This window comes from Eptatretus burgeri, chromosome 9 (genome assembly GCF_056783735.1).
Source record: "Eptatretus burgeri isolate ZD-2024b chromosome 9, Ebu_testis_v1, whole genome shotgun sequence".
Taxonomy (NCBI): domain Eukaryota; kingdom Metazoa; phylum Chordata; class Myxini; order Myxiniformes; family Myxinidae; genus Eptatretus; species Eptatretus burgeri.
In genome coordinates, this window is record NC_140969.1 from 96564911 (window position 1) to 96583894 (window position 18984).

At 46.8% G+C, this 18984-nt stretch overlaps 1 protein-coding gene and 1 long non-coding RNA gene across 3 annotated transcripts in view; one reads left to right on the forward strand and one right to left on the reverse strand.

Annotated features, from left to right (window-relative positions):
- Positions 1 to 18984, reverse strand: part of ADAMTS7 (ADAM metallopeptidase with thrombospondin type 1 motif 7) — a 168909-nt gene that overhangs the window by 4063 nt on the left and 145862 nt on the right. For both annotated transcript variants that reach the window (XM_085896244.1, XM_085896245.1), the window contains one exon: positions 18401 to 18566. In XM_085896244.1, coding sequence (XP_085752370.1) covers positions 18401 to 18566 — 166 coding nt within the window. The remainder of the gene's footprint in view (positions 1 to 18400; positions 18567 to 18984) is intronic.
- Positions 16331 to 18984, forward strand: part of LOC147020698 (uncharacterized) — a 97095-nt gene continuing 94441 nt past the window's right edge. The window contains exon 1 of the long non-coding RNA XR_015061928.1: positions 16331 to 16576. This is a non-coding gene — a long non-coding RNA (uncharacterized LOC147020698). The remainder of the gene's footprint in view (positions 16577 to 18984) is intronic.

Genomic DNA, 18984 nt, shown 5'->3' on the forward strand with positions numbered 1-18984 from the left:
TGCTCACAAACTATGCAGGTAACAAATCTCATTTGAGTCTCTCTCAACAACCGCTCGTTGGACACAAAGTCTGACCAGCGATAGCCAAGGATTCTCCGAAGAGACCTGGTACCAAAGGAATTAAGTCTGTCTCAGATCCTTGGTCAGAGTCGAAGTCTCACATCCATAGAGCAAGACTGGAAGCATCAAGGACCTGAAGACTCGGACTTTCGTCCTCCTCTACAGGTACCCGCAGCGCCACACCCCATTTTCCAGTGAATCCTTGACTCCCCAGGCCTGACCCAGACATCTATTGACCTTTGACTCACAGTCAGCAGAGGCATGAATATCACTGCCAAGGTAAGTGAATCTCTCCACGACCTAAACATCCTCACCACAAACAGGCACAGACAAGTCTCCCTCAAGTCTTCTCCAAGTCTCCCTCAATTTTGTAGCTCAGCCCTGCTGTCTGTGCACCCTCCCCCCTTCTACTGCTATTTTACTTCCAGATCCATTCTGTGTTATAGCACGTCCATGAGCCTCAACGCTGTATTAAAAAAACTGCACCCGTGTCCGAAGGAAATGGTTCAGTTTCGCATTTTTAATGTGAAATAGGCAAATCCTAGAAATGAACGAAACCCATTATAATTACCCTTTAGAACCCATTAAAACTCTTTAGAACTCTTTAGAATCTCGAAAAGCGGATGGAATAATGGAGAAGTGGAGGACATACCCAGTGTTTAGAATTACCCTTTGGAATCCTTTAAAATCACCCTTTTGAATAACCCTTTAATGCCTGGTGTTGGCTTAGTGGTTAGTGTGGCAGCTTGGGATCCTAGGGTCCTGAGTTCAAGCCCCATTGGCCACTGAATTAATATACACCAGGAGGTTGACTCAGCCTGTCATCCTTCTGAGGTCGGCAAAATGAGTACCAGTGTACTGGTAAGGGGGACACTGCATCAGCGGCATAGCTGCGTTGCAACCAGCAGCCACAGGGGGGGGGGGGAGAGAGAGAGAGAGAGAGAGACAGAGACAGACACAGAGACAGAGACAGAGACAGATTACCCTTTAGAATAACCTTTTATAATTACCCTTTAGAATAACCTTTAATAATCACACTTTAGAACTACCTTTTTAGGTCATCTCTTCGAGCATGACCTAATAATATGGGTGTCGATATCCTTCGATCCGTCCGTCCGTCCACAATGTAGTTAAAGCGGGAGATCTGGTCATAAGTGATCCTGATAGAGGTTGATGAGACATACACGATGGTATGACTTTCAAGGTCACCGAAGGTCAAGGTCAAGGTCACGAGGCCTTTGAAGTTGCGAAAATGATGATTTTGAAATTCTATCTCCGCCATTTCTCAAGCGATCTTGAATTTGATTGTAGCATATGAATCTATGGGACAATATCTAAATTTGGTCAGGCCGGATTTTCGATATTCGCTTTCGTTTTCGTGTCGCGTGACTTCAAAGTTGGAAAAAAATGCGAAAATGACGATTTTCAAAATCTATTTCCTCCTACATTTCTCATGCGATCTTGAATTTGATTGTGGCATATGAATGTATGGGACAATATCTAAATTTGGTCGGGACGGATTTTCGAATTTCGCTTTCGTTTTCGCGTCACGTGACTTCAAAGTTTGCAAAAACTGCCCTACCTTCAGGAGGCTATATATTCTCTACTGGGCATGGTAAAAGTTAGTGAATGGTGTCATTGCATAGCAGCTGACCTTGTACATTTATACATTTTCCGCCGAAGGTGCAAAAGTTTCAAAACCGGAAATGTAAACGTCGGCATTTATTTTCAAAATATAATTTCGTGCGCACACGCCAAAATGCCGAGTCGTCTTTAACCAAACTACGCAGTTCGAGCTGTGCAGTTGTAGTCTTCGGTCATAACTGAATATTGAGAACTTGTGGTATTATAGAGATGACCGCCATGCCCACATGGGGGTAATTTTGGAATTACCCTTTAGAATAACCTTTTAAAATTACCCTTTAGAATTACACTTTAGAATTACCTTTTATAATTACACTTTAGAATAACCTTTTAGAATTACCCTTAGAATAACCTTTTAGAATTACCTTTTAGAATTACCCTTTAGAATAACCTTTTATAATTACACTTTAGAATTACCTTTTATAATACACTTTAGAATAACCTTTTAGAATTACACTTTAGAATTACCTTTTAGAATTACTTTTTATAATTACACTTTGGAACTACCCTTTGGAATTACCCTTTAGAATAACCCTTTAGAATAACCTTTTATAATTACTTTAGAAATACCTCTTATAATTACTTTAGAATTACCCTTTAGAATTACCTTTTATGATTACACTTTAGAATTACACTTTAGAATTACCTTTTAGAATTACCCTTTAGAATTACCCTTTAGAATTACCTTTTATAATTACACTTTAGAATTACCTTTTATAATTACACTTTGGAATAACTTTTTAGAATTACCCTTGAGAATTACCCTTTTGAATTACACTTTAGAATTACCTTTTAGAATTACCTTTTAGAACTACCCTTTAGAATTACCGTTAAGAATAACCTTTTAGAATTACCCTTTGGAAGTACCCTTTAGAATTACCCTTTAGAACAACCTTTTATAATTACACTTTAGAACTACCCTTGAGAATTAACCTCTAGAATTACCCTTTAAATTTTAGAATAACCTTTTATAATAACACTTTAGAATTACCTTTTAGAATTACACTTCAGAATAACCTTTTATAATTACCCTTTGGAAGCCTGGTGTTGGCTTAGTGGTTGGGGTGGTGGCCTGGGATCCCAGGGTCCTGAGTTCAAGTCCCGTTGGCTGCTGAATTAACACCAGGGGGTTGACTCAGCCTGTCATTCTTCTGAGGTCGATAAAATGAGTACCAGTGTACTGGTCCTAGTGTATGCCCTGGTTAGAATAGATATACCATATCCCTGTGTGTCGTAAGAGGCGACCAGGGTTGGCGTCAGGAAGGGCATCCGGCCACAAAACATTGCCTCAAGAAAAAGTCCAACCCCCTGCACAGCAGGGAAAAATGGCTGTAAAAACGGTCATTTTATTTAATTTAGTTACCCTTTGGAACCCTTTAGAATAACACTTTATAATTACCCTTTGGAACCCTTTAAAATTACCCTTTCGAATAACCTTTTAGAATTATCCTTTAGAATTATACTTTAGAATAACCTTTTAGAATTATCCTTTAGAATTATCCTTTAGAATTACCCTTTAGAATTATCCATTAGAATAACCTTTCAGAATTACCCTTTGGAAACCTTTCGAACAGTTTTGAACCTTTTCCTTCCTTCCTTCCTTCCCGATAAGTGCTGCTTCATCTGCATGAAGATTACCGCACTGCTGTTGCAGGCATGGACAGCACTGATATAACCATTATACCAGTACACTGGTACTCATTTCATCGACCTCAAAAGGATGACAGTCTGAGTAAACCTCATCTCGTGTTAATTCAGTGGCCAATGGGGTTCAAACTCGGGACCATAATATCCCAAGCCAGCCAGCCTAACCACTGCCAACACCAGGCTTTTAGAGCTACCCTTTAGAATCCTCTAGAATTACACTTCAGAACACTTTGGAATTAAGCACAGTGAGTTATAAAGGTTCTTCTTCATTTTTGACAGACGGATGGAAGGAAGGACATACCCAGTACGTATCTCCGGACGTGTCCAGATGGTTTTTATGTCTGGGGCGGTGCTTGACTCCTTGGGTGTTCCGTTTACAATATAGCATCAAAAGGAAGTCACTTGCAAACAAACCATATCCCAAGGGCGTGTTCCTTTTCAATGAATAGCAAGGCATTTAGAGTTGGCCATTAAAGCACGCTAATTGCTTTGCTGATGGACGGATAGGTGATACATCAACTGATAAAGTTTTGACTTCCCTTCCCTTTTCTTCACACTGTCTTCGCTTCCCCTCACGCTGCCTTCCCTTCCCCTCACGCTGCCTTCCCTTCTCCTCAGGCTGCCTTCCCTTCCCCTCACCCTGCCTTGCCTTTTCCTGACGCTGCGTTCCCTTTTCCTCACGCTGTCTTCCCTTCCCCTCATGCTGCCTTCCCTTTCCGTCACGCTGCCTTCCCTTTCCCTCACACTGTCTTCCGTTCCCCTCATGCTGCCTTCCCTTTCCCTCACACTGCCTTCCCTTCCCCTCACGCTGCCTTCCTTTTCCCTCACGCTGCCTTCCCTTCCCCTCACGTTGCCTTCCCTTCCCCTCACGCTGCCTTCCGTTCCCCTCACGCTTCCTCCCCTTTCCTTCCCCTCAAACCGTCTTCCCTACCCCCACCATTCCTCACTCCCCCCTACTTGCTCCCCCACCCTTCATCACTCTTTCACCCCCCCTCTCTCTCCATCCCCCCCTCTCTTCGTATTCCTGTCAGCAAAGTGAAGGGTAGTATTTGTTTGTGAGTGAATAAATGTATGTTCAGATTTTAAGCTCCCACTTCTGCCTCAAATAACCCCATTCCCAAGCACTCCCATTTTTCCAGGCTATTGTGATCCCCTCCCCTCCCCTTCCATTTTTTTCGTTTGTTAGTTGTCGCTTGGTTTGATCCTTTTCTGTTTCATCCCCGCTTTCCCCATTCCTCTTCTTGCTGTAATTCATTCAGCTTGTTCACCCCCCATGTGTCCTTCTCCCCTTCCCTTGATCTGAATCTCACTTCTATTCTGCCGTTTGTGATTCCCCTTTAGATTTTGTTCCTTTCGATGCTGCTCTAGCTCTTCCAAGTGCCTTGACCATGCATCCAAAAGAAACTTTGTGTGGAAAGTCAAAAAAAAATTGTGAGTGTGTTGCACTTGTACTCTTATAATAACCAACGTAACAAGGTAAAAACAACCAAGGTAACAACTTGTAAGCCGTCCAGTAGTGCCATCCCTCCACCTTGATGGAGGATATAATTCACTGCAACAACTCACTGCGCAAGTCCAGTAGTCTCTGAGGATTGTCCATTTCACCAACTAGTTCACTCAACCCAAACCAAACCATATGAAGAAGAAGACTACATATTAACACACAATATTGACAAATAAATTGGAGGCACACAGAGAGATGTTAGGATGGTACGCGCATTCGCCTCTGAGTTGCCCATCCTGGATTTGAACCCCGACACAGCTATAAACTGTTATCCTGGTATTTCACAGGTAGGGTGATTCATCAATGTGTGTGCCTTCCCTCGGATGGATGTTAAACTGAACGTCCCGTCTTCCAGCACCGGTCATTGGTGGACGTTAAAGATCCCACAGTGCTCTTCACAGAGTAGGTGAGTTATCGCCGGGACCCCAAACAAATTCCAAATTATTGCCAGTGGAACATTAGGCCTGGACACAGCCAGTTCCAGTCAGACGAGGCGCAGAATCGTTGTCCACAGCCGATTCCAAAAGGTTGGGAATGATTGGAGCCGTTAAACAAGAGGAAGAAAATCAAAGTTAATGAAAGATCTCGTTGTGTTGAAGTTTTATACCTGGTATAAACTCGCAAAAGCAGCTCTATCTATCTCGTAAAGGAATACCTGACCAAGATCGCACTGCATGTGATGAAATGCCACGATGATAGTTTATACCTGGGTGAGGATTCAAACCCAGGCGACACAGGTCAGAGGCGAGTGCGCGTACCTCTGAGTCGAGGGTAATATTACGACTTTCTCTTTGGTTCACCACAATCTTAGATTCAGTTTACGTGATATTAAAAAGGATATTGAAGATGCATGGAACATTCCGAAGAGTCGAGCATCTAAATTTTCCAAAAGTACATTGGACACTCCATGTTTGAAAGGCAAACAGCAGAAGTCCATTTGGTATTCCCATCTGAGCACAGCTCTGAAGAAAATTCCAAGTTCAAATCCCAATGCATTGGTTTGTCCGTCGTTGACTAATGTCCTTGTAATTCATGTAAAAGCACACTTACGTCTCCTAACGTCACCATCCTGAATGCAATATAGGATATGCACAAGCTCCACCAGATTTTAATAATTGCACGCCAAGTACGGAACAATGTTGCGGAATCTCGAGCACTCATCGATGGTGTTTCACATGATGGGAGACAAAGTACAGGGACAAGGCACCCTCACACTCTACTGCACAAACTACAAGGAGATTGTGATGGAATTTTGATGACATCTACCAGTCCCTCACCCTGTTTTCCAAATAACCCGATGGTCTCAAGCGGTCGTTTGTTTGGAATCGAATTCCAACCACATTCAGAGGCCTTGTCACTGTTTTTTTTTTTTTTTTACTTTGTGTTTTTGGATCGCAGTGCAGTTGTGAGGCTGCCTCTTCCTTGGGGCTTTGTTGCAGGCGTCGACGGAGGCAGGGATTGTGTTCTTTGTAAAGTGAGACCTGTTGCATTCCCAATCTGTAAGGGGGGAAAAATTGAAGGGTTTCCCAGTTGTGCTGTCTTTACGTCATGGACCCTGAAAAAAGTGAAGCATCAACGGATACAGAACGGCGTAATGAATTCCAAGTCGTCTACGGAGTGGAACTGATAAAATTGGAAAAACAAAGTAAGAACGTAAATGTGAGTTTGGATGCGGTGATGGCGTAAAAGGGTTCAACACGACCACGATCAGGAACACCTCAATGCGAGTTTCCCATTCAGGCAGCAACAAGCCACTTGTACAACAAACTGCGATATCAGGCCATGTGTGTTTATTTGTGCTGGAGAAACACGTGCCAAATGCTTTCACAAGAAGCTAATTCATTCCTTTCAGCGTGTTGGGGTCTGCCAGAAAGCATTGGCCTGCTTGTACGAGGGGATAAAAAAAGCAAATTCCTTGCCTCACAAAATGCCATCGGGAGCTACAAGGAAATTATAAAATAGCAATAAACAAAGCTCACTGTTCAATATGTTCAGATTCGCTTGTGGACACTCGTGGCCATTGTGTGTCAGTGCCTGACCAAATTACAAACTCTTGCCTTGGTTGAGACCTGCTTTGCGAGCACGCTGTGATGGATGAACATCACACATGCAGGGTACATTATTTACTATAGAAACGTTCAAGACCACCGATCTTGGCAACACTCAGGTTTGCCAGAATGGGTGTGGAGCGCCTTGACAACATAATGCAGAGGGAGTGCAATTACCTTTGAACTGTCTCATCGGGGTTTGATTGTCATCTTGACTAAAAACTGTTGATTGGTGCTTCGCAGGGAGGGGAGTGCAACACAAAGTGCATCGGCCCGCAGACGAACATTAAGCCGGGGACCCGTCCGTCTGCTAGCATTAGCTGCTCGACGTTAGAGATCCCATGGTCTTTGAGGAAGCGTATGCGAGTTATCGCCAGCATCTTGATACCTGGAGTTTGTACACGTAATTTCCATGTGACGTTTGGTACGTGTGATCTCCAGTGTGATGTGGTGATTGGCTGGTAACGTGCTGGCTCCTGTTTCTCCTGCACGAGTTTTAACTTGTTAATAAAACGATACTCAACAGCATGAGGACCGGATAATTTATCCAAGAAGTATCGACACACATCCTCGCTAAATTATAGAAATGTCTGTCCTGATCCTCGATAAGCAGGCAGCTTCTCCTCTCTCCAGACGTTGATAGAATCAAGAGCTGGTCCAATACCTGGAATATGTCTTTCAATGCAGACAAGTCTCACATTCTCACTCTGTCTATCTGAAAGGAGCATCTGGCAAACCCTCCCATCTACTTGCTTATCAATCCTCTTGAAGAGGTTCAGTCCACTCAACCTTTTGGATCTCACCACAGCAACAACCTCTCTTCGGCAAACCGCATCGCAAAGGTGGCCTCCAAAGCCAGCCACTGACTGGCCATTTTCCATCATGACAAGTCTTTCCTTGGGAAAATTTAAACTTCCAATAACTTACAAGGCCTTAATCCACAGCTTGATGGAGTACTGTCAGCGCTCCTTCCTCAACTTTCACATATTGATGCTGTGGAGAATGAGGTCTTCAAAATCATTGGAATCTCCTGCAATCAAAGTGAATCGTTGGACGTGTTACTCTCATACCACAAAGAGGTTTGTCACCTCCCTCTCCTGATCTTGCACCCTCTGCCCTTTACATGCTGCCCCCCTCCCCCACCAAGTTTTCTCCAGGATGCACATGTCAGGTCAGGTCAGGTGTGGGAGCATGCGCCAGAGCAGCGCGTCACTTCGTCCACTTTCTGCCGGTACTCCAGGAGCCTCCGACTGCCCATCCCCCAGGCAGATTCCTGGCCCATCCCAGTCTCCTTGAGATACCGATCAACCTGCTGCAACCATTGCCAGGTCAGGCCAGATCAGATCTGTGACTTGCTCCAGGTATCATGTAAACCTGTACTAACCTGTTCCATGGTCGGGTTGTTGGCGACAAAACCGTGTCCCCCACCAGGTTCCCTGGTGAGGAGGGTGTTTGGATATGGACACCCAGCAGGATTAAAAACAAAACCTGTCACAGGGCAGAGGAGCTCTTTGTGAAACAACGGCCATCCATATCTCGTGCCCAACTGTGTCTGCGGACGTCCTCCTGCAGTTGGGTTACTTCTTATTAGGAGGTTGAAGGCAGGATTTGCACTCCGGCCACCGTAAAACCCTTCATTCCACAAAGCATCACGAATCCAAAAAAAATCTGAAAACCTACTGCGTGGGAGTACCTCCTGTGCAGCTTTCCTTTGCAGGGCAGCTCACCGGATGACGGGATTGGGGCAAAGTCTTCGGGACACCCAATCTTTGATTATAGGAGGGAAACCACGGGGTAACATTCCTGGGTCAGATTGTGGGAGAGTGTGTCGGAGTGGTGCTGAGGTGTCGTCAACCAGATGGCGGACTCCTTGGGTTAACCTGAGGCGGTCGCTTCGGGTGGGTACCTGGAATGTCCTACCCTTAAGAGAGGATGATCACCTGTCTCTGTTATCATCTGAGCTCAACCGTTTGGACATCGGTATTGCAGCACTCTATGAGGTTCGAATACCAGATTGCGGTGAGATCATAGCGGGCGGTTACACCTACTATTGGTCTAGTCGCTCTGATGGTTACCATGCCCAAGGAGTTGCTGTAGCTGTGTCCAATAAGCTGACTCCAATGATAATTGAGGTAACACCGGTCAATGATCGTATTATGAGACTGAGGATTCGTCACTCCTTGTCGTTTCTCTGGTCTCTGTTTATGCTCCGACTGAGGCGAGTGATCTCACTGTGAAGGACGCATTCTATGCCACGCCCCGAGTCTGTGGTTGATCAGTGCCCCAAGCAAGATACTCATCAAGTCTTGAGGGATTTCAATGCATCAACTGGAACTGATAGGGATGGTTATGAGAAATGTGTTGGTCCCCATGGGTCAGGAACTGTGAACCTGAATAGCACTAAGTTCCTTGACTTTGCAAGAAGTCATGGACTTAGGGTGGTTGGTTCATGGTTTCAGCGCCCACAAGCTCATCACTGGACTTGGTATTCCAACGCTGGCGGTGTGGCAAAGGAGATTGACCATGTACTCATTGATGGTCGTTGGAGGATGATCCAGAACTGCAGGGTCTACCGGAGTGCTCAGTTCCTCAATACTGACCACCGGCTTGTTGTAGCAACTCTTAAGTTGCACCTTAAATCCAGGAGAATGGTACCATCCCAGCCTCGGCTGGATGTTGGCAAGCTCAAGGATGAGAGGGTAGCTGAGGAGTTTGCGAACAAGCTGAGTGAAGATTTTGGGGGTTTTGATGCTTTGGGAGATTCTGAAGAGTTGTGGAGTGCCTTAAAGGCCACCGTCCTTGATGTTGCCGGTGGATGTCTTGGAACTCACTGTCGGCCGAAGAAGAATTTTGTCTCTCAAGGGACACTGGATACCATTGACCAGAGTCGTAGGGCCAGGCTGAATGGCAGAACTGAGCTGTTCAGGAAGCTGAGGTGTAAAACTACGTGCGCTAAGGGTGGACAAGGAGGCCTATGTGTGAGGAATCTGTGAGGGGGTACTGCATCACCTGTGGACACCCCTGCTTACAGGACACCCCTGAATTTGCGCATTGCGTTCGTCCAAGCCCGTCCCTCGGTGTACTGCAGTTAGAGCAGAGGGCGGTGGGCTCTTGACAGAGGAGTCCAAAGTGCAGGCCCGCTGGGCCGGTTACTTTGAGCAGTTGTACCAGGCTGATCCACCGGCTGTCGAGTTGGACGTCAGAGGTGTTACAATCACTGTTGCTGACTCTCCAATCAACTGTGGTCCATCTTCGCTTGTGGAAACACAGTCTGCAGTGAACCGGTTGAAATGGGGTAAAACTCCAGGGATCTTTGGCATCCATGCTGAACTTCTCAAGGCTGGTGGAAATGCTGCACTCGTGTCATTGCATGCAGTTTTGTGCTCTCTGCATTGCATGCAAGAAATACCTTGTTATCCCTCCCTGGAAAAGGGAAGGGTGATCGCCAAGACTGCAACAACTACCGAGGGGTGACGCTGCTCTCAGTGTCGGGCAAGGTCTTTGCGCAGAAATAATTCTTGATAGGGTTCGCCACCATCTGCTTGAGCACCAGCGTGCAGAGCAGTCAGGCTTTACACCAAAGGGGTCAACGATTGACCGTATCCTTGCTCTTCGTGTCCTCACCGAACGCAGATGAGAGTTTCAGTTGGGGCTGCTTACAGCTTATGTTGATCTCTGTAAAGCGTTTGATTCAGTGAATCGGGATGCCCTCTGGAGGATTCTTGGTCTTTGGGAGTGCCACCAAAACTGATCGATCTGATGTCTGAACTCTACTCTGGTACTGAGAGTGCTATGATATGTGGTGGTACCATCTTTGACTTATTTCCAGTTGTTACTGGAGTTTGTCAGGGGTGTGTACTGGCCCCCACACTTTTCAGCACCAATATGGACTGCATTGTGGGGAGGATGTTGGAGAGATCAAGCTGAAGTGCATCGTTTGAGAATGTCAAGATCTCTCACTTTGATTTTGCAGATGATGCAGTCATCTTTGCGGAGACTTTAGATATCCTTTTGGGGGCCCTCGAGGTGCTGAAGGAGGAGTCGGAGCTGCTGGGATTATGGGTTTCCTGGGTCAAAACTAAGATCCAGGCTTTCAATGACATCTTGGATGCTGCTGTCCTATCTGTACCCGTTTGTGGTGAAGTTGTTGAGGTCGTGGAGTGATTCACTTACCTTGGCAGTGATATTCATGTCTCTGCTGGCTATGAGTCAGAGGTCATCAGACGTCTGGGTCTAGCCTGGGGAGTCATGGATTCACTGGATCATGGGTGTGGCGCTGCCGGTACCTGTGCGGGAGGACGACAGTCCCAGTCTTCAGGTCCTTGGTGCTTCCAGTCTTGCTCTATGGATGTGAGATTTGGACTCTGACCGGGAATCTGAGATGGAGACTTAATTATTTTGGTACCAGGTCTCTTTGGAGAATCTTTGGCTATCGCTGGTCAGACCTTGTGTGCAACGAGCGGTTGCTGAGAGAGACTCAAATGAGATTTGTTACCTGCATAGTCTGTCATTGTCAAGAGCCTGGTGTTGGCACAGTGGTTAGGGCAGCGGCTTGGGATCCAAAAGGTCCTGAGTTCAAGCCCCATTGAGCCACTGAATTAATACACCAGGGGGTTGACTCAGCCTGTCATCCTTCCGAGGTCGGCGAAATGAGTACCAGTATACTGGGCCGGTGTATACCCCGGTTAAAATAGGTGTACCATATCCCTGTGTCGTAAGAGGCGACCAGGGTTGCGTCAGGAAGGGCATCCGGCGTAAAACATGTGCCAAATCTCAATGCGGATCATACGGATGATCCACTGTGGCGACCCCTAACGGGAGCAGCCGAAAGAAGAAGAAGAAGAAGAAGATAGTCTGTCAGCATCAGCTGCCACTGTATGGACATGTGGCTCGTTTTCCTGACGCTGATCCTGCTCACCAGATTCTCTCAGTGAGGGAGCCTCGTGAGTGGAGGAGGCCAATGGGCTGACCACGTCCCTCATGGTTGCAGCAGGTTTATCGGAGGCACTTGGTCTGCCAATAACACCCTACTGCTGAAACTCCCAAAATCGAGGATCCACTACTCGCCTCCATTCATTTCTTCCTCTTTTCACTCACCTGTGGAACCAACTTCGACACTCTCTTCAATCTCATTCTTCCCTCCAGGACTCCAAAGCAGCTGTTCACCACCATCTCAGATCATCCCCCATTCATACCCATGATCTCTTCTCCCCTCAATAACCCTACCCAAGCACCGATTCATTTCCAGGTTATTGTGTCCCCCTCCCCACCATCTCCCTCATCCACTATTTTGTTTTTTATTCCATTTCTGTTTCAACCTGTTTTCCCTTCTTCTTGTTGTGTTTGAGTTTGTATCCAGATTGTTCACCACTGCACACCCCCCCCCCAAAACCCCCCTTACCCATGTACCCCCTGTCCTTGTGTTCATTCTTCCCCTCACCCATTCTTCCTCCAAACGTGTCTCCATTCTGTCCCTCTACCCTACTGTTCACAGTGTTCTGTTCTGTTCTAACTCTTTCATGAGCCTTGACTTTGCATACAACGAAAACACGCACAAATTCCGAAGGCATTTGGGGCCATTTGCGATCATTTCAGATTGATCATTAAAGTTTGGTAATGCCGATACTGGTTTGAGCAATGAAGTACACCTCCAATGTATTGATATGATGACATCACACGGTAACATATCAGGCCAGTCACATAATGTCAAATTGCACCAACAAAAAAATCTATTGATACAATTATTGATAGCTTGGCTACGAAGTGTGATGTCAGGTCAGGTCAGGTATGGGAGCATGTGCCAGAACAGCGCGTCGCTGCGTCCACTTTCCGCCGGTACTCCAGGGGCCTCCGTCTGGCCATCCCCCAGGCAGATGCCAGGCCCATCCCCATCTCCTTGAGATGATGGTCAACCTGCTGCAACCATGAGGCACGTGGTCGGCCCACTGGCCTCCTCCACTCATGAGACTCCCTCGCTGAGAGAATCTGGTGAGCAGGATCAGCGTCAGGAAAACGAGCCACATGTCCATACAGCCGCAGCTGACGCTCACGGACTATGCAGGTAACAAATCTCATCCGAGTCTCTCTCAGCAACCGCTCGTTGGACACAAAATCCGACCAGCGATAGCCAAGGATTCTCCGAAGAGACCTGGTACCAAAGGAATTAAGTCTCCGTCTCAGATCCTTGGTCAAAGTCCAAGTCTCGCACCCATAGAGCAAGACTGGAAGTACCAAGGACCTGAAGACTCGGACTTTCGTCCTCCCGCACAGGTACCGGCAGCGCCACACCCCATGATCCAGTGAATCCATGACTCCCCAGGCCCGACCCAGACGTCTATTGACCTCCGGCTCACAACCTGCGGAGACATGAATATCACTGCCAAGGTAAGTGAATCTATCCACGACCTCAACATCCTCACCACAAACAGACACAGACAGGACAGCAGCATCCAAGATGTCACCGAAAGCCTGGATCTTTGTTTTGACCCAAGAAATCCGTAATCCCAACGGCTCCGACTCCTCATTCAGCACCTCGAGGGCCCCCAAGAGGATGTCTAAAGTCTCCGCAAAGATGACTGCATCATCTGCAAAATCAAGGTCCGAGATCTTGACATTGCCAAACGATGCACCGCAACTTGATCTCTCCGACATCCTCCCAAAAATCCAGTCCATACAAGTGCTGAAAAGTGTGGGGGCAAGTACACACCCCTGACGAACTCCAGTAACAACTGGAAATAAGTCAGAGATGGTACCACCACACTTCACAGCACTCTCAGTACCAGAGTAGAGTTCAGACATCAGATCGATCAGTTTTGGTGGCACCCCACGAAGACCAAGAATCCTCCAGAGGACATCCCGATTCACTGAATCGAACGCTTTACAGAGATCAACATAGGCTGCAAGCAGCCCCTGCCGAAACTCTCGTCTGCGTTCGGTGAGGACACGAAGTGCAAGGATACGGTCAATCGTTGACCTCTTTGGTGTAAAGCCTGACTGCTCTGGACGCTGGTGCTCAAGCAGATGGTGGCGAACCCTATCAAGAATTATCCGAGCAACGACCTTGCCCGGCACTGAGAGCAGCGTCACCCCTCGGTAGTTGTTGCAGTCTTGGCGATCACCCTTCCCTTTCCAGAGAGGGACAACAAGGCCCCTCTTCCAGTCAGTTGGGATGATGCCTGTGTTCCAGGCAGAGCACAAAACTGCATGCAACGACGCGAGTGCAGCATTTCCACCAGCCTTGAGAAGTTCGGCATGGATGCCACAGATCCCTGGAGCTTTGCCCCGTTTCAACTGGTTCACCGCAGCCCGTGTTTCCACAAGCGATGGTGGACCACAGTTGATTCGAGGGTCAGCAACAGGGATTGTAACACCCTTGACATCCAACTCGACAGCTGGGGGATCAGCCTGGTACAACCGCTCAAAGTAACCGGCCCAGCGGGCCTTCACTTCAGACTCCTCTGTCAAGAGCCTACCACTCTCTGCTCGAACTGCAGTGCTCCGAGGGATGGGCTTGGATGAACGTAATGCGCGAATTCCCCTGTAAGCGGGACGAGAATCACCTGTCCACAGGTGATGCTCTACCCCCTCACAGATTCCTCGCACATAGGCCTCCTTGTCCACCCTCAGTGCACGTACAGTTTTACGCCTCAGCTCCCTGAACAGCTCAGCTCTGCCATTCAGCCTGGCCCTGCGACTCTGGTCAATGGTATCCAGTGTCCCTTGAGAGACAAAATTCTTCTTTGCCCTGCGGTGAACTCCAAGGCATCCACCGGCAACATCAAGGACGGTGGTCTTGAAGGTGCTCCACAACTCTTCAGGACCCCCAAAGCACCCAGACCCCCCAAGTGTCCACTCAGCCTGTTCGCAAACTCCTCAGCTACTCTCTCATCCCTGAGCTTGGCAACATCCAGCCTAGGCTGGGATGGTACCATTCTCCAGGATTTAAGGTGCAGCTTTAGAGTTGCTACAACAAGCCTGTGGTCAGTATTGAGGAACTGAGCACTCCGGTAGACCCTGCAGTTCTGGATCATCCTCCAACGACCGTCAATGAGGACATGGTCAATCTCCTTTGCCACACCGCCAGCGTTGGAATACCAAGTCCAGCGATGAGCTTGTGGGCGCTGAAACCATGAACCAGCCACCCTAAGTCCATGACTTCTTGCAAAGTCAAGGAACTTAGTGCTATTCTGGTTCATAGTTCCTGACCCATGGGGACCAACACACACCTCATAACCATCCCTATCAGTTCCAGTCGATGCATTGAAATCCCCAAGACTAGAAGTGTATCTCGTCTGGGGCACTGATCAACCACAGACTCGAGTGTGGCGTAGAATGTGTCCTTCACGGTAAGATCACTCGCCTCAGTCGGAGCATAAATAGAGACCAGGGAAATGACACCTAAGGAGTGACGAATCCTTAATCTCATAATACGCTTGTTGACCGGTGTTACCTCAATTATCATTGGGGTCAGCTTATTGGACACAGCTACAGCAACTCCTTGGGTATGGTAACCATCAGAGCGACCAGACCAATAGTAGGTGTAACCACCCACCATTATCTCGCCGCAATCCGGTCTCCGAACCTCAGAGAGAGCTGCAATCCCGATGTCCAAACGCTTGAGCTCAGATGATAACAGAGACAGGTGATCATCCTCTCTTAGGGATAGGACATTCCAGGCACCCACCCGAAGGGACCGCCTCAGGTTAACCCAAGGAGACCGCCGTCTGGTGGACGACACCTCAGCACCACTCCGACACACTCTCCCGCAATCTGACCCAGGGATGTTACCCCGTGGTTTCCCTCCTATCAAAGATTGGGGGTCCCGAAGGCTTTGCCCCAATCCCATCATCCGGTGAGCTGCCCTGCGAAGGGAAGCTGCACAGGAGGTACTCCCACGGAGTGGGTTTTCAGATTTTTTTGCGTTTTTGCGTTTTGCGGAATGAAGCGTTTTACGGTGGCTGGAGTGCAAATCCTGCCACCAACCTCCTAATAAGAAGTAACCCAACTGCAGGAGGACGTCCGCAGACACAGTTGGGCACTAGATATGGATGGCCGTTGGCTCACAAGGAGCTCCTCCGCCCTTTGATGTGATGTCATAATTTGACATATCGTTGGGATGATGTGAGAAGTTGAAATGAGGAGTTTATTATTGTACTCTCATTGTTAGAACGAAGGTTATTGCATCATTACAATACTGTTGTCACACCATGTATTTCAATGTTGAGCAAACACATCGCGGACCTTTTACTTTGATAATGGAAGCCTTGACCGACAGGCTCCATCAGACATGCTGAATATTGGTATCATCACGAAGATGGTGCATGTCGGTATCAAAACAAGTAGCTCACGTGATGATGAAACCCGAGATCGTACACCCAGTGAACCTAATAAACTTTAAACTGCATAGCCATACTCGTTCAAACGGGCAGACAATAACAGGCTCGTGACTCAAGCTGTCTCAGCAGACTTGCAGAGAGATAGCTTGCTGTAGCGAAGTCAAAGCATGATTGTTTGTACGGAATCCGTGAAAGATCGTCTTGAAAGACAGAGCTCACCGCAGCCACGCCAGCGAGTTATGTGCAAAGAGAAACAAAGTTCCTGCAGCCACGGGACTGTGGTCGAACCATCCGTCTGGTTTGACTGCCCCCAGCTGCTCACCGCAGACCCGTTTCAGGTAAGGCGGCGGAAGCACACTGCCGGCGTTTGCCCTTGTGAGAGCATGATGTGGGGTCGGTCTGGTTATTAAGATCCAAAAGTGCATTTATGCTCACGTCACTTGGCAAGCAAAGTTGTTAATTTAAGAAAGAGAACAATCCTTCAATGTGTCTACCTTGCCTTTTTCCACTTTCTGGCTGTCCCTTCTCATCTGGTTCTTTCATCCGCCACCTGAACAGGTCCATTTTAAAGCCTCTCTGCTCTGGCTCAAGATACTGTCTTTTCAAGACGGTCTCACCTCTCCATCTGCAGAACTGCATGGACTGTCCTATCAATCAATCAATTCCTTACATCACACTTTTCATTATAAGCAAATCTCAAAGAACCTTACAAAGAAGGAATACGAATGGAAAGTTAAAAAAAATAGAAAGAAAAGGTGAAAAGATGAGGTTTTAAGACATTTTTAAAACCACAATTGATGAGACTGGTACAGATTTTAAGAGCAGAGAGTTCTCCAGTTGAGCATATCTGACGAATATGATCGATCTCTAAAACTCCTCATCCGAGTATGAGGAACGGTAACGGGAGATTCCCCGTATTCGATCGTCGCTTTCATTCAAGGGTTGAAGGTGTGATCAGGTGAGAAACTTAGTCAGAAAAGAATTTATGTATTCCTTTAAAGGTTTAATCAGTAATATTGTAAAATCGATACTTCGGGATACTGGGAGTCAGTGAAGTGTTTTTAGGAGTGGAGTGATGCGATCAAATTTATGACCTTGAACCACGAGCCTGACTGCCATACTGTGACAGTTTTAAGACCTTGAGAGAAGAGACAGGCAAACCTGATAATGGTGAGTCTCGGTAATCCAAGCCCGTCATTATGAGAGCATGAACCCTAGGTTTCAGGCATTCTCTGATTTAACCACAAACGGATTTCGGCAATATTGTACAGATGGAGGAAAACAGATTTATGGATGTTAGCAACGTTCGGAGAATAGGAAAGAGTTGGGTCCATAGTGGTGATTATATTGGAAACCATGGTGGGTCACAGAGGACGTAGGATGATCCCCAAGATTTCTCTCTGTTGCAGAAACTTTATAAAATATGGATGAGGGGCTCAGGACCACCGTGTCAGTATTAACGGCATTGAAGTTCAGAAAGTTAACGGATAGCCATATTTGAATTTCAGTGAGATAGGAATTCAGAATTGACCTCAAAGCATCCTTCGTTGAATGCGCCATTGAAGCTCCGTAACATCCTCACGACAGTGTAATGATGGTGTTTCCTAAACAGAGATTTTATAACTTCCGTAAATAGCACGGAGTTCGCCATCGCAAGTTAGGTAAAAGGTAAGAATGCGGCACAAACAACTTTTCAACAAGATAGATTTAGAGGCCAAACTGATATCTGACTGACAATCTCACTTGATGACACTGCAAATCTGAACGACATATTAATAGGATTATTGAACTGATAATCCAAAATTTCAAAAGGAAAAGTTCACAGAAATTAAACACCTTCCCAACATTGATTTACGCTGGCAATGGTTAAATACCACGTGTAACAGAAATATAATTGATACAGAAATGTGAACAAAGAAGCCCACCTGCTAAAGTTAATGAACCTCCACCGTATAAAGGTCCAAATCATCCAAACCGCAGGCTAAACGCAAGGATGCTCAAGCATTGTTATTCATCTCAATGTCAATTTGCCAACCAAAGCCACGAGTGTTAGTTTGTTGGCCTAAAAGTCCGATGTGATAGTTTTCTGGATACATGTTGCGAATAGTTTGGCTGGTGATGGGTCAAAGGTTATAACAAGCCGTGCGATCTTCAGCACTTACGTGGCACTGTGTTCTCGATGACGCACTCTTGAGTGCCACAGCGCCGGGTGGCATCTGGCTGTGGGCTGTGCTCGCATCGTGCCGTACTGATTTCAGCCCGGCCTGTCCTGGTGTTCATGCACCGCACGAGGCGTCGCTGAACACCCCCACCGCAAGGTGCTGAACACTAGCATGCAGAAAATAGAACATTTGTTTTAATCATCTCGTTACTCACCTCGTCATTTCATCACTTCTACCTATTGTTTCATAACAAATTAGAATGGCACTTGGTGGAGCGCACACCTCCGCCAGGCTGAACAGTTTACGTTTTGTATCCCACTGAAAGGCCAGATTGAGATCCGGACCTGAACCAGAATCGAATCGGCTTGTTCGCGTCACCGAACCAACTCATCCACCATGTTTTGTCATAGTCGGTCCACAACTGTTTGAAATATCATGCTCTGTATGATGCAACGATTGCTCTCTCAGTACATACTCTACGTTAAAGAAAAATAGTACATTTGTTTTTTATTGTTTTTGCAACAACAGCATTCTTGCACTTGGTTACAGGAAGTTCCTGAGTACCTTTCTTCGGTATTTGGGTC